A 15356-nucleotide genomic window follows, 5' to 3' on the forward strand; every position below is an offset into this window, starting at 1 on the left:
GAGCATATTTATAATATTTTCTTGAGTTTGCATATTTCCTTAAGAATTCTCTTAAGTCCTACTCATTGTTATCAACATCAAACTTACGCAAAGAATCTTCTTATACATTTTGTAAATTCTTTCAAAGATATATATGGACACCAGTTTATTACCCATAATTTTCATGGCCTCGTACATTTAGCCGATGATGTTTCGACGTTTGGACCACTTGATCTTTGCAGTGCCTTTCAGTTTGAAGATTTTCTTCATTCATTAAAGAAGCTTGTCCGTAAAGGTGATAAACCTTTGCAACAGGTTTTTAAACGTTTAATTGAAATGTCAAATTCAGGAATTTGGTTCCAAAATAAAAAAACTGATTTTAAACCACAGCGACATGAACCAATACGCTATCTGTTTCCGCATACCTCAGGACCTCTAACAGAGGGATGCGATCCATCAAGACAATTTAAAGCTGTACAGTTCAATCTGTTCAAGTTAACTACTACTGCTCCGAATTCTTGTTGTCGGTTGAATGACGGAAGTGTTGTGCTGGTTTCTAATTTTGTTTATTCTGTTTCTTACGAGACCATGGTCGTACTGTACAAAAAGTTTATGAGCAAAAAGTCCTTTTATGGACACCCTTTCTGCAGTAGTTCTTCGCTGGGTATATATCAGGTCGATCAATTATCAGATATTCAAAGCAGACCAGTGTCAGAAATAGATCAAAAGCTTGTCTTCTTAACCCTAAAAGGAAAGTCAGTTGTGTTGCCACTATTACATTTAAATTAGTGCATTTCAGTATCATCATTTTGTTCGTGTTTCATTTTCATAGTTTTTCTTTTCTTCTTCTCAATTGTACAAAATAACTATTTATGTAAGTCCATTACAATTTGATATCTGCAGTTTTCCAGTGGCATTATGTCTTTCCAAAAATTTGCCATAGTAAAATTTGTTGAAGAAGATGATGCTCCTGGAGTGGTAGCAATGAAGTGGTTGACAGAAGACGAAGGTCATTGTTTTTTTCCTAATGTCACTACAGATGAAAAGAAAGAAAGATTGTTACGAACAGAAGCGGAACCGAGCAGAGAGTGGCAGTTGCATCCAATCAAAGTAATGCGCAAGTACGGTAAGTATGAAAATACATTTATATATATTAAATTCCATTATTTTTACTGAATTCTGTTATTGTGTATAACCAATTAATTCTTGTGTAAGGATAGTTCCATATCATAATATTTTGTTTGTTTACTAAGTTTAGCATCCATTTTTAGTATTGAGGATATCGTACTATCTTGAACTGCACGCGTTATTTGTTCCTTCAGCAACCGAAAGTGACGTCATTGTACACTATATGACGTCATCATACATCCAGCCGTACTCATCATCCGCAAACTTCATTTAAATATTTGAAGGACCGCGATGGCTCAGTGGTAGAGCGTTCACCTCTGGTGCGTGGGGTCCCTGGTTCGATCCTAGCTCGCGCCAAGTGGGCTTTGTGGTGAACAAACCCTGTGTGCATGCATTTTCTCGGGAACAAACACTGTATGCGTGGATTTTCTCGGAGTTCTCCCGCTTCCTCCCACTGTGTGCATTCCACCATTTCGTTAATTTCTCATCATTACCGACTCCCTTAGCCTCGGTGCATAATTGTGGAACGTTAAACTAAGTATTTCATTTTATCTCACTTAAATGTTTGAAAATCTAACAAATATAGTCACATTTTCCTTACCATAGGTGTCCAAACTCGCGAGGCCGACGCTCGTGAACTCTGCACTCGCTCTCATCTGGGCTCTGGCTCAATAATTGAGTGCGAGCGCACTTGGGAGAAATGAGCGCGAGCCCAGTTGAAAGAAGTGATTGCGAGCCCGAGGGAACGGGAGCGCAGTACAAAATGGCCATGTATATGCAGGGACACAAGCCCTTTAGGGAACCTTAGCACAAATTGTTCCTGCGTTTCTTCAAAACTACTCATCCTGAAGAAGGTATTGATGGCATGGGATGACAAACACGTTCTTGCAATGTGCAACACATTTCAGTATAAAAAAGACATCAGTAACAAGGCTGTCTCAGAAATTTTGTCCAGAGGGACAAAATAAAAATGTTAAGGGTTGAACTGTGACGGTATTTGCTGAAGGAGTACTCTTCACAAGAGTGGCAAGTATCTCCAGTTTAATTTCCTCTGAGTGAGAAGGGCGGTTGGTCACATCCGAAAGGTTGGAAAGGTGTTCAAACGTGAGAGTTCGGCACTCGGGCTCAATAATTGAGCGTGAGCCCAGTTGATAGCAGTGAGTGCGAGTCCAGTGCAAAATGGCCATCTATGTTCCTTACTCAGATGTATGGAAATAATATTGGGTTAGTAATTATCCTCCTTTCCCCCATTGGTATGTATTAATTTGAAAATAACATTGGTATTTTAAAACATGGATGTATTATGTATTGTTTTCGATAAGCTTCGATCACTTCTTATAATAGACATACTTATACACACATTCATACAATCTACTCTTTACTGGTCTTTATTACTAATGGAACTCATGGAACGCATTTCTAATCTTGATTTAAAATATTCCTTTGGCGATCAAAATTCCTTAAATGATCATCAATGTTCCAATCACATTCATCTAGTAACCATCTTAGAAGATGGTAACTCGATTAATATGCTCGAAATATTGATAATTATGTAAAGAAATTATGGTCGGCAAACAAATCCTTTATGGTAACTCGATTAATATGCTCGAAATGTTAATGATTATTTAAAGAAATTATAGCCCCTAAAGAAATTAAAGAAACAAACTCTTAAGGTTCGTATTTTAATATAAATTTAGTCATCACTATTATTATCTTCTTTTTTTCACCTTTATATGTATGAAGAGACACACACAGACAAATCTAATACTGGTTCGTTTGAACAATAAGCCTAAATGAGTGGTTACTATGTTTGCTGTTTTAGCGGAGAAAGTAACGTACTGGTTCAAGTTCAGAACAAATAAGGAGACGTAGGATTTTGATCTTTAATTTTTCTGTTCCAGCAACATATTCGGAAGCCAGGTTGCATTTAAGGAAAGCAGAAGATACTTCAAATTTGGAAAGTGACGAAGAGGGGCCGAGAACAAGGAAGAGAAAAGTAAAGAAATGTATTCTTCCTGACGAAGAATATGATACGCTAAGTTTAGTAAGTTTAAGTGAAGATGGAATACAAGAAACTATTAAGAAATCTATTTATGTGAGACAACCCTATCCTTCTTTAGAGTCTTTCGAGTCAAACATGCCTATAGATGCAACACAACCTTACTCTAAGCCTCAGAGCCCAATTTCTGACACTCAGAAAACTGGAACTGTGTCAGCGCACTTACCTAGCCGACTCTTGTCAGGAAATAGTGAAACATCGACGACAACATCGGAACAGGCTCCAAGTAGCGGATTACCTATTAGATTTTCCTCTAACAATTCGACAGGAACTTCAGATATTCTTCGAGGTACGTACGTAAATGAATTGCAGTTGATCGTACATTTTCAACAACCAGCCTTGGAACGGGAGCTATTATTATGGGATCTCTGAACCTCTTTAGAGTTATCCGAATAGTCTATTTTGATTTAAAACAGGATTTAGTTACATTACGAATGCCGAAGTCGAGCACTGTAGACGTAAGGCTATGCATGAACATTATGTGTAATACTATTGTAATACTTTTAATAATCTGTGCTCATATTATACATATAACAGGCGGCCCGAAGCCGAAAAGTAGTCAAGACTTAATTTATGATTGTTAGTCTTGTTTATTTCTAAGCAGACTTATATATTTTATCTATTTGATTTGCTGTTCTGCAAGGAAAGTACGGTTATGTAACTTATTATTATTATTATTATTATTATTATTATTATTATTATTTTATACTTGAAAAACAAGAGTGGAAATATGGAACTGTAGACTGTTCGGTTTGAAGAGAGTCATGCTATTCGATTTTATTTAGTACTGAGGATCATTGGACGGAAAATGCTGTTAGTATTTGGAGACAGATTGATTTTTATGGTATTAATAATACAAAATGAATAGCAATTTTATCAAATACACATTCACACACACAAAGTGTAACTTTATGCTTTTGCGGTACAGTTCGTCAGAAGAAAAGGAAAGAAGGAAAAAAGAAATTGTGAAGACCACAATATTACAAAATTTAAATAAAATGTAAATTCTAGTTAAAGACCCAGGGTTATGTCCTTAACCATAGAAAGACGAAGGTGGGTCAAATTTGCCCGCACTTTCTTTTCCTCTTTGCCCGAACAAATGAATTTTTACAACGTTTGATATATTTTTTTTTTTTTTGTGTTTTCTTCTGTAATCTAATCTTAAATTTAGTTTTATTAGAAAGCACTTTTTTTTTTTAGCGCAGGTGACTAAATACATTTTTTTTAGCAACTTAGAAATGTTAAGAGAAGTACAGTTTTACTTTAATAGGATCATTGTATACTTATCTATTCTTTGAATGGATGACTAAATTATCATAATCTACTCTCATATATTGATCAAACGTAATACTCTCAGGTTTAGTATAGTAACTTGTCTACACAGGCTAATGTATTTCAAGCTACTTCATGTCTGCTAACCAAATGCGGTAGTAGTCTGTACTGGGACTTATATTTGTAATATTTCTTATTAAAATAAAATTTCACAAGTCTTAAAATAATTTTACAACTCATATTTATTAGTAGCAGTCATTAAATAACTTTAAAATATATTAGTAGGGTTAAAATTGGAAGTTACAACCGCGAGCAAAATTGACCCCCCTTAGTCTTTCACGTGACCAATTATAGTTTAGTCTTCGTAGGGTTAATATTAAGGAACACGGATGACTAATGATAGTGAATGATTGTGAAGGAATTAGCGGCATGAGAACGGGAAAACCCTCACGAATATGATATTGTCCACCATAAACTCATGAAGCCGGAGATTGAACCAAAGATCCGTCGCACCAAAAGGCAACGTTCTACCTCTGAGCAATCAACCTTTTCCTTCCGCAGTGCTGATGAGTGACATCATACTCTAATGACCTGGTCATAATTCTCCAACGTAGTGGTCTTCTACACACGTCTTCCTAATTGTTCTCCACTTTTTCCCCCAAGATTTCTGATTAAATGAACAGCCAAATCGTATTTACATAAAATCTTTGAGTTTTGTACAGCGGTGGACACTTCTAAATGGTACACCTTAGCCGTAAATCTCCATATGACTGTACCATTTAGAAGTGTCCACCGCCACCACGGTTATGCGGGGCAGCCTAAAGGAGACGGTGATGATGAGAATGAATTTGATGGAGTGAAGAAAGTGGAGGGAAACGGTAGAACCCTGAGAAAACCTACGCACACGGTGTTTGTCCACCACAAACGTACTGTACATTTTATTGTTTCAATGATTTGTGAAATAATATATTTTCTAGTTATATTAACACCTTCAAAACCATATTTCCTAAAATTTATTGCAGATATCAGAATGGTACTTGGCCAAATACAATCTACTTTAGCTGACCTTAGTGAAAGAGTATCTTCCGTCGAGAAGAAGGTCGACACACTTCTAAGTAATGGTGTGAATGTAAAAGCAGAGTCCATAAACGAAGAATGCGAACTTCTTGGCCTTCTGCCTCTGCGCACGTTGGATGATTTTCAAACATTTGAGACAAAGCTTGAAGATCCTAACTTCGGAAAGAAATACGTAAGTGTTCTATCAAAACTGTACAAGTTATGAAGCAGGTTTCAAATCTTTGTTATATCTTTTAATTTACGTCCTTTTGGAACATCTCTCTTTTGACTAAATGTTAGCATCTAGCATCAACTCCATTTTTGCCAATTTAGCCATTATCATGTGGATTAGCTATGTACTATAATTTTGGTCAACTTGCCATTCATACTTGCTAATATATAGTCATTTAGGCGGCAATTAAATCTTTTGCAGTCATTTTTTTTAGAAAATATGAAAAACCTAAAAAAAAAAGTAGTTTATCTTGGTATTTTTCTAATTCTTCTGTTTACAACAGCACTTACATTGTCACAGTAGATTAGATATCTTTTATCCGTCACGGTAAATCGGGATTCCTGGATCTGGTTTCTCCATAGTCAATTTGTTTGATTAGTTTCTAGTGTATTTTTAGTTTGGGTTGATGTTGAGATGCGTGCATGTGTATGTATATATTTTTGTGCTAGATCAATAGTGTTATCAAGACATGCCAGCAATGGAAGTTGAAAATAATTCGAGAGATTTTATTACTTCTAGTCAATGAAGGAACAAATTGTATTGTGAAACTGTTTGATTTGAGGATATCAAAAGATAAATAATATTAGAACATCTTTGTAAACTAGTAGACAAAAAGTGCCAAATTTTTACTTTCTTTATTCCTAAATTCTGTTACCTATAATTTAAGGTAAGTTGAGCCATTTTTAGCTATTTTCTGACACTACTTGTTGGCAGCAATGATTAACCCACTGTTTCTTGTTACTTTTGGAAGTGTATGTAATTTCCATATGCATACACACACACACACACACACACACATACATACAAACATATATATATATATATATATATATATATATATATATATATATATATATATATATATATATATATATATATATATATGTGTGTGTGTGTGTGTGTGTGTGTGTGTATGAATTTTTTTTCTAATTCAAACGGACAATGGTCCTTTTAAATAACGGCTATTCCGATATAAAGCTGAAAGTTACTAAATAAATCCCAGGCAAACAGTTTTTTAGTCACGTAGCCCATTTGATACGGCCTTCCATGAAACTCAGAACTCCACTCCCTTTTTTTTTCACACTTTACATTACGGTATATAAAAATTAATCTAGTTTCATTCATGCTTCGTTATTTTTTTTCCACTGGTAGAGAAACATAACAATACGGACCCTTATATATATTGTTTTTCTTTTCGATTTCAGCATGAATTAGATCTAAATAATTTCCTTTCTTTCAGGTAAAAGTATTACTGTCAATTGGTGGTAAGGATTTAAAAGGTTTCGCTCACAATGCAATAAGAAGGACTTTGTGCGACAAGCTCGCAATGGAATTCTCCTACTCTGGCAGGAAAACCAAGGATCATGAAGCAAAAAAGCACACCTTTGGGTCCACCCAAGTGTGCAAAAAGATCCACAGTAAGTTGATTTGAAAAGTTGTACTGAAATATTTAACTTCATTTATTTATTTATGCTAGTAACCATACAAAATTCCAGTTTGCTTATTACAAAGTCTTACTTCTCTCGTACTGGACGTGTGTTCTCATATTAGTATGTCCTAAGCAATCAGAAGTAATTCCTCATGAATAAAGTATGCTTTGAGTATTTTAGGATGCTTTTACTGTCAAGTAGTAAAATATGTAAACGTGTTCACCCTTACTGGGTGAATATAACATCTGTGTAGAATATATAGGAAATTCAATAACTGATCCAACACTCTATGTTGTAAACAAAGCTTTATTGGCAAAGTACACATTCAAACAAACCTTTGCTTGAAAAAGCATTCAAACACAATTTGTAAGGTGTACGGTAAACCTAAAACCAAGTAAAATTCCAAGGTAGGAATTATTCCAGAGCTAAATAAAGTCAATAGTGTCAACGAATTTAAATTGAAGTACAGTGTAGGAATCACTACTGTTCAACCGGTGCTAACTAATTTAGGAAGAATTAGTGATTCCGATATTAAAGAACGCCAATAGCAGTATAATTTTGCACCGGACTTTTCGTGTATACCTTTAAATTTGATACTGTCTACCACACGAATAAAATCACTTCTAAAATGCCAGTAGTTAATTATCTTGTAAAGTGTAAGGTATGTATCTATTTATGTAAGGTATACAAGGTATACACGAAAAGTCCGGTGCAAAATTATACTGCTATTGGCGTTCTTTAATATCGGAATCACTAATTCTTCCTAAATTAGTTAGCACCAGTTGAACAGTAGTGATACAAGATGGTACGTATATGTAATACGAGGTGGTCCATTTATCGTGTTATGCTCTTCTAACTTTTAAACTAATAGACAAAAGACGCTGAAATTTTGGATACTGCAAGAATCGGCGGGGGGGGGGGGGGAGTCTGACATATTAGCTAATAACACCAGACTAACAGTGTTGCCAACTCAACATAAAATTATATATTTTTCAAACCGCACTACGTCAGATTATTACAAATTTCAAATTTATACAAAACGAAAACCTACAATATTGCACTTATTGTTCAGTGTTGCAAACTAAGGGTGCTACAGTATCACAAAAATCCACAAACCTCCCAATTTTGGAAGCCTCTACAACAGGAACAATGCAAGTGAAACGAATGAGGCAATGCACATCGGAAGTACGTTAGTGTAGAATACTACGACCAGGCTATGACGTATTGCTAATAAACAGAGACAAAGTTACAAGGAATTAAAAATTTGACTTTTTTCGAGGGGCTTCATTTTGAAAAAGTGTCGAGATAAATATCACATTTAATTACGTAGATTCTTTTCAAACTATCTGAAGATCATAATGTCGTTTATAGCAATTTGATATTTTTAATGGTTCGGTAGATATAAAAAATAATGTTAAAGTTCGCAATACTGCTAAAAATAATGAAATCGCGAGAACTTGTACTAATCACAACGGCCAAAAACTATTGGTCAAGTGTTAAAGTAACAAAGAAATGCAACGCTCATTTTAAAACTTTCTTGGAAGTACGTCATTTTAAGCAGTATTGCCAAATTTAACAAAAATCATCATATCCCTGGAACTCTTTACAATATCAAATTGCTGTAAACGGTTTAATAATATTTACATATTTTGAAAAGAATCTACGCAATTAGATGTGATACTTATCTTGACACTTTTTCTAAATAAAGCCCTTAGAGAAATGTCAAAATTTCAATTCCCTGTAACTCTGTTTCTGTTTATTAAAAATACGTCATATACTGGTTGTAGTATTCTACACTAATGTAGTGACCCCGCGTAGCCTAGTCGCTAACGCTCTCGCCTTCGGTGCGAGCGGTCCCGGGTTCGATTCCCGGCGGGGGCACTCGGACGAAAAGTGAAATGAATGAGGTTTTCCTGGGTTTTCCTCATTCACATCAGCCAAATGTCGGGGTGATACCTAACTTATAGGTCCCAGTCCGGTTCCTTCCTCCCCCAATCCTTTCTTCCTTCCCTTTCCCAAGATTGTATGCTCATCCCTCAAAAACGTGAAGGGTTAAATGGCCTTAGATGCCGAAAGCCCATAAATCTAAATCCTAATTCTAATCTACACTAACGTACTTCCGATGTGCATTGCTCCATCCGTTTCAGTTGCATTGTTACTCTTGTAGAGGTCTCCAAACTTGGGATGTTTGTGGATTTTTGTGATACTGTAGCATCCTTAGTTTGCAACAATGAACATTAAGTGTAGTATTGTACGTTTTCGTTTTGTATGTAGATTTGAAATTTATAATAATCTGACGTAGTGCCATTTGAAAGAATATAACTTTGTTGGGTTGGCAACACTGTTAGTCTGGTAGTATTACCTAGTATGTGTCCTGCCGATATTTTAAAACTGCAGAATTTCAGAGCTCTTTGTCTAACACTAGAACGTAGATAAAAGACTAGAAGAACATAGCTTTCCAAGTTACCGTAATTCCAGTATAAAAAGAGAAAAGTTGCAGGCTTTCAAGACGGCGAATGTGAGACAAAAATGAAACTTTTGTCTTTCTGTCGTCTTCATCTTTCAATTTTTCGTGACAACGAAGTCAGCCAAAACTTAATGTGTTTTTTGTAGTGTTATTTAAGGTGACTTTAAACGTTGACTCAAAACCATATCACCACTAAGGGCATCGGAAGAAAGTCTTATTACACTTGTATCGAAAAATGTAACTTTTCAATTATATAATATACCAAAAGTGTGGTAGCAGATAACTTTCTATAGTACCCTTACATAAAAATCACAAAATAGGGGCCTAGCTTAGGTGACTTGAAAAATAATATAGGAATTAATTTCAGCTCTAGGTATCCATGTTTACAAACCATACCATAATTCCGTAAAGCTATTTAAGAGGGAAATTTATTTCAAATGACAGTTTTTTTTTAAGAATAAAAATCGCTAGTATTTGCTTGAAATTCTATCTTTCTTTTCAGCTGCTGTTCGTAAGATGTACACCGACGCAACAGAAGAAAAGGTGAAGGAAGTATTGAGTCTTTGGCTGCAGCAGGCGAAACCTAGACTACTGCGTAGGTAAGTATATTTTTTCCTATTTTCCTTACGATCACGAGATAGATTGGAAAGTTCTTACCATCACAAAATAAGCTAGGGGTCTGCAACTTAATCCATGGACGCGTTCTTCTCTACATATACGTTTTGTATTCACTACATTTCTCACATCTATAGGTCACTAGATCAATACCATATGCATAGAATTCTGTGGATTTGGAGGAAAAAGAGATTTCCGCCGTTTCAATGCCTCTTATTTTCCTGGACCCCAAGATATGAACATCTTATTATAATAATTGTAATCCTCCCTTTTTTTCTTCCTTTTAGGATATGTATCATAAAACGCTTATGTAATAATTTTAAATGAGAAGTTCAAATATCGAATTTCATGTTTCAAATCTTAAAAGATTTAGAGATACCGACATTTTATTAGAATAATTGTAATCCCCACCTTTTTTTTCTCCTCTCCACATCGTTTCTTTCCCTTTTTACTAAAATGTCACCAAAAAAGGGCTGAAACACGTGGCAAAGTATTTTAAATGAGAAATCGAAATACCGAACTTCAAATCTCTCACTTTAAGAGATTAAATACTTTACTATAATAATTATAATCCCCATCCATTTTTCTTTCCATCCCCTTTTCTTCCTTCTGATGCATATATCAAGAGCGCTGAAATTCGTATCTACTTATTTTAAATAATATCCAAATACCAAATTTCATGTTTCAAATCTTCATAAATTCCGAGATTTCGACATCTTATAATAATTGTAATCCTTACTCCTTTTCTTTTCATTCTCACTTTTTTTTTTGGTGGGGGGGGGTGCGGTGGCTCAGTGGTAGAGCGTTCACCTCTGGTGCTTGGGGTCCCGGGTTCGATCCCAGCCCCCGCCAAGTGAACTTTGTGGTGGACAAACACCGTGCTCGTGGGTTTTCTCGGGGTACTCCCGTTTCCTCCCACTTTCTTCATTCCACCATTTCACTCATCTCTCATTATCACCGTCTCCTTTAGCCTAACCGGCATAACCGTGGGACGTAAAACTCAAAGATTTCATTTCATTTTTCACTTTTTTTTCCTTTGTACTAAAATATAAAAAACCGCTTAAATATGTCAAATTATTAAAAAAAGAAAGTAAATGTTTAAGCTATTTGTCAAAAATTATTGTGGTTTTGCTTACCAGAATTATTAATGTGCGCAACTTTTCGTGTGTCCCCGGTTCTACACCTGATGAGACCCCCAACTTTCCAGATATTAACCCAGCATCACGAAGCAGTAGAGAAGTATCTTGAACTAATATGTATCGAACTCCTGCCTAGAAAGACATAATGGTGCCTAGGAGACGCTGCGATGAGAAGGTATCAGTCACTTAAACGAGTACCATCTGGCCATCCATAACTCTATGGATTGTAGCGAATGGGAGTTTAGTTTTGTACTTTTCATTCTATCTCCTAGCTAATTTCATCGGTGTTTCAATACCGTATATCTAAAGAAAATGAAAAGAATGTGTGTCTGGACGCTCATGTGGTACACTTACAGCTGATGTGTGGTTAGTGTATTACCTGCTAACGTCATATTTCTGACCTCTACAAGACAATATATGTAATGAATAGTACATAATGCCACACAACAGAGCAGATTTCAAAATAACTTGGGAATAGAGGGAGCATCCCTTGTTCTTCAGGACCGCCGCCCAATGGTAATGCTTATACAGGGTGCGGCACGTAAAACCGGCCCGTAAAGTGAACACATAAAATGAAATGTAATGTATTGAATATGACTACTCACCTTCACAGCAGGTGCTGAAAGTGTCCTCCGCCCACTTCAACACACATGTGAGCACGATTGAGGAGATTCATATATACCTTTGTCAGTTCTTGTGTTGTAATGCTATTGGTGACATCCCGGATCCTGGTCTTGAGTTCTTCAATTGTGTGTGGATTTGTTTCGTATACTCTTCCCTTTTACAGTCCCCATAAGTAAAAGTCACACGTGGACACGTGGACCGAGGAGGCCACAAGCTGATTGTCCTCTCTGGTGTAAACATCTCATGCACAAGGGACAATGATGCAGCTGATGTGTGGCATGTTGCACCGTCCTGCTGAAAGTAACATAACTGACGCTCCTCTTCGGTCACGTAAGTCGACCCGACCTCGACACGCCATCTCTTGCTAGGAAGGTAGATTATTTAAGTGTTGCCAAAAACACAATATACCAGAATATTACGACGGGCCGGTTTTACGTGCCGCACCCTGAAGAGCTTGTGTGTGTGAGCCCCTCCCTTTGACGAGTTTCAGGCGAAGCCATGGCTCTCTATCTCTTTTTATGTTCTGAAGCCTTACTTTTAAACATATTTTCTTTTTAATTTTATTTCCAGCATCTTTTGATTGTACATGGATACTTCCGAGTTCAACGCATTAAAGTATATGGCTAGTAGATTTTAAAAATATTAATTAAAGTATTATCAGTTATAAGGCACTAGCGTAAGAAGCTCACAGATTATAATTTATCATTGAAACTCCATAAAAAATTATTATTAATCATATATTATTATACCAATTCTCGGTAATATTTCTCAAGCCTTCAACAAACATGTAGAAAACAACTGTAGTAGTTGGTTGTATAGTGTGTCAATCATCTAGTTTCCGCACAATTAGTCATTGTTACATGTTGTTTAATTTATTTTTCTACTTTCTTTGAAATGAACTAGAATTATAATGGTTTGATTTTACTTATTTCTACTTCAAATCTATTTTTTAAATATACTTTCAATTAGTAAACATCTTATGTATACTTTTAGTATTTAATCAAATTTAATATAAGTAGTATTAAACGTATATGTAATGCAAATTAATTTTAAAAAGGCAAGGGCCATTTAACTACTTAAAGAAAACAGTGAAACCACATAATTAAATTTCCAGTTCCAGTTCATAAAAAAATGCCTATATAAAATAATAGGCTAAACACCAAATAAGTCACAGGTACTCAACACCATTAAGTAAAGTATCAGAATATGACGAAAGCGAAATAAAGTCAAATAAACTTAGTGTCACAGTTACGGTAATGAGTCAGCCCTTCTTCATTTGATATGTATGATGAAGGCAATATGCATGTCTTCCTATCAGTGATTCTTGTATTTTGAAAGAATGAAACGTTGCAAAGATGTATTCCTCCGCTGTAAGGCTCAGGATTAAAATCCGTTTGTTTTACTGTCACAAATAATTCCAGTGAATTGTTGCTCAACACCTCCTTACGTATTAGTCACCAGTAACTTTTTTTTTTTTTTTTTTTTAAAGAGAAATATTTCATTGAACCTCTAAGGTATGTTCCAAACTCGTTGCAAAATGGTACGAAGTTGTCCGTGTACACGGTACCTACTGTAGTAAATTCTACACTTTTCCTGTGAATTGCGAACTACACTTTCCCATGCATTCTGTTGTACATGACGCAGGATAACGCCTTGTAGGTCATCATCTATCATTTGTGTTGCTCCGTGAAGAATACAAGGTATACAGGTTTACACACTTATGGCCTATCTTTCCTGTGAATCGTGAGATCAGATTGCATTTCATACAAGACATGGAGAAAAAAATTAAAGAAATAAGTAAATATTTCTTCTTCCATCCCTCAGTGATTTCTTACATCAGTTGATCACTTAGTTTGTTTTTCGTAACGCCGTGCTTATACAACAGTACCGAGTGAGTCAATATGACATTTTCTGGATTTATCTCAATTGATGCTCTCACAGAACATTGCACATTTTCAGCTAGGAAATTAAAAAAAAAAAAAAAAAAAAAAAAAGCTTTACTGAAAATTTACTGGCACTAGAACATTGAAATAGGTAAAGTGAATAAATACCATGCAGTGGTACCAGTGATGAAACGGATCACATACTTCGTGACTCGTGGTCCCGAAGTAGTCAGATCCCTGACCCTGTATGACCCAGACATCCGTGCGATCTCGAGACGACTAAATATCAGGCTATGGGAGAGTATGTTGTAATTGTAACAAACGCGATTTTTTCCTTTCAAGTGTTTCTTATGAGTGATCGTCAAAATTTAATCGAATAGGGCTGTAAAATGTAAAATATAGAATATAAGGGATGCCGCTGAACCGAAAGTGTTTGCGTAATCTTTGTGTATAGTAGTGTTTAAAACTACTTTATTAATTTTCAGTATGGTAAGATGAATTATATTGTATTTGACATAGTCAAGACAACTTTGAATAAGAAGTGTCACACTGCAAATCAAACATCTGAATAGGGAGCTCGGTTAGGGAATATTAATTCACTATAAAAATTCTACCGTAATGCCATAGAGATCATATGTGGAGTGCTTCCAAGCCATGGATCACCAGATCTGAGAAACGAGTACCAGACACTGTTGTCTTGTGTGGCACTTACTTCAAAGAATAACAATGTATTTTAATGAAAGCGTATTTATAAGGTAAACAACATGAATGTTTTCTTTTAACTGTGCAATCAATTACATGTTTTTCAGTACGTGCTTATGATCGTTATTATTTTGCAGAGAACGAAGAAATTCAATACCTGTAGTGGAAGGTGACACCGTTGAAGTTGAGGAACCCAATTAAGAAAATAAGTTAGAAATAATACAATGTAAATAAAGTTCAATAAATAACATTGTAATGCAAGCTGATTGTTTTCATGGAACCTTATATCAGTTATTGCGTAGAATGTAGGGATAATTTATTTCAATTATGTAGCAGCAGGATGCGAAATCAGAGATCGGGGAGAGAGAGGAGTAGATAAATAAGTAAAAAAAAAAAAAAAGTGCACTGGAAAGTTGTGAAATGAAGATTTCATATATTGAACATCCAAAATTATTGAACTATATAAGGTTAGGGATAATGCTTAACCACTAGTTTGTCCACTAACTGCACAGGTTTACTGTAAATAGTTTGTATACTTGTGACAGTGTCAGTGTCACCTTATCTCTCCAGTAAATTATTGAGGATGAATTTTCTTCCAAAATTTTGAAGCGAGGGAATGGCCATCCTCAGTATTTCGCACCCTGTGTAGCAGTGGTTCTAGGATTTAATTTATATTTCTTTCTTTCCTGAAATCTGAAAATTTAAAAGTTTGCTTAGCCCTTGACGCTTGTCTAGTGGTGTACGTCTTTGGTGCGCCTAGAGTCGTGGTC

At 35.5% G+C, this 15356-nt stretch overlaps 2 protein-coding genes and 1 long non-coding RNA gene across 3 annotated transcripts in view; 2 read left to right on the forward strand and 1 right to left on the reverse strand.

Annotated features, from left to right (window-relative positions):
- Nucleotides 1–15356, reverse strand: part of LOC145666619 (acetylcholine receptor subunit beta-like 2) — a 699654-nt gene that overhangs the window by 281017 nt on the left and 403281 nt on the right. The gene's annotated exons all lie outside the window — the stretch shown is intronic.
- LOC145666623 (uncharacterized) overlaps nucleotides 1–15356 on the forward strand; it is a 30794-nt gene that overhangs the window by 13088 nt on the left and 2350 nt on the right. The window lies entirely within an intron of this gene.
- On the forward strand, nucleotides 764–14813 carry LOC145666621 (uncharacterized). The gene is made up of 6 exons (XM_081734058.1): nucleotides 764–1105; nucleotides 3009–3455; nucleotides 5461–5687; nucleotides 6967–7144; nucleotides 10126–10222; nucleotides 14724–14813. The coding sequence occupies exons 1-6, from the start codon at nucleotides 898–900 to the stop codon at nucleotides 14785–14787; spliced, it is 1221 nt and encodes a 406-aa protein (XP_081590184.1). The 5' UTR covers nucleotides 764–897; the 3' UTR covers nucleotides 14788–14813.

Source organism: Thermobia domestica, chromosome 12 (assembly GCF_964235325.1).
Source record: "Thermobia domestica chromosome 12, izTheDome1.hap1.1, whole genome shotgun sequence".
Taxonomy (NCBI): Eukaryota; Metazoa; Arthropoda; class Insecta; order Zygentoma; family Lepismatidae; genus Thermobia; species Thermobia domestica.

Bases quoted from the DNA above. Each gene is read 5' to 3' on its own strand.
- LOC145666621 (XM_081734058.1), top strand. From the start codon at position 898: ATGTCTTTCCAAAAATTTGCCATAGTAAAATTTGTTGAAGAAGATGAT. The intron at 5,688-6,966 runs GTAAGTGTTCTA...CCTTTCTTTCAG, and splicing joins CTAACTTCGGAAAGAAATAC to GTAAAAGTATTACTGTCAAT. The intron at 7,145-10,125 runs GTAAGTTGATTT...CTTTCTTTTCAG, and splicing joins AGTGTGCAAAAAGATCCACA to CTGCTGTTCGTAAGATGTAC.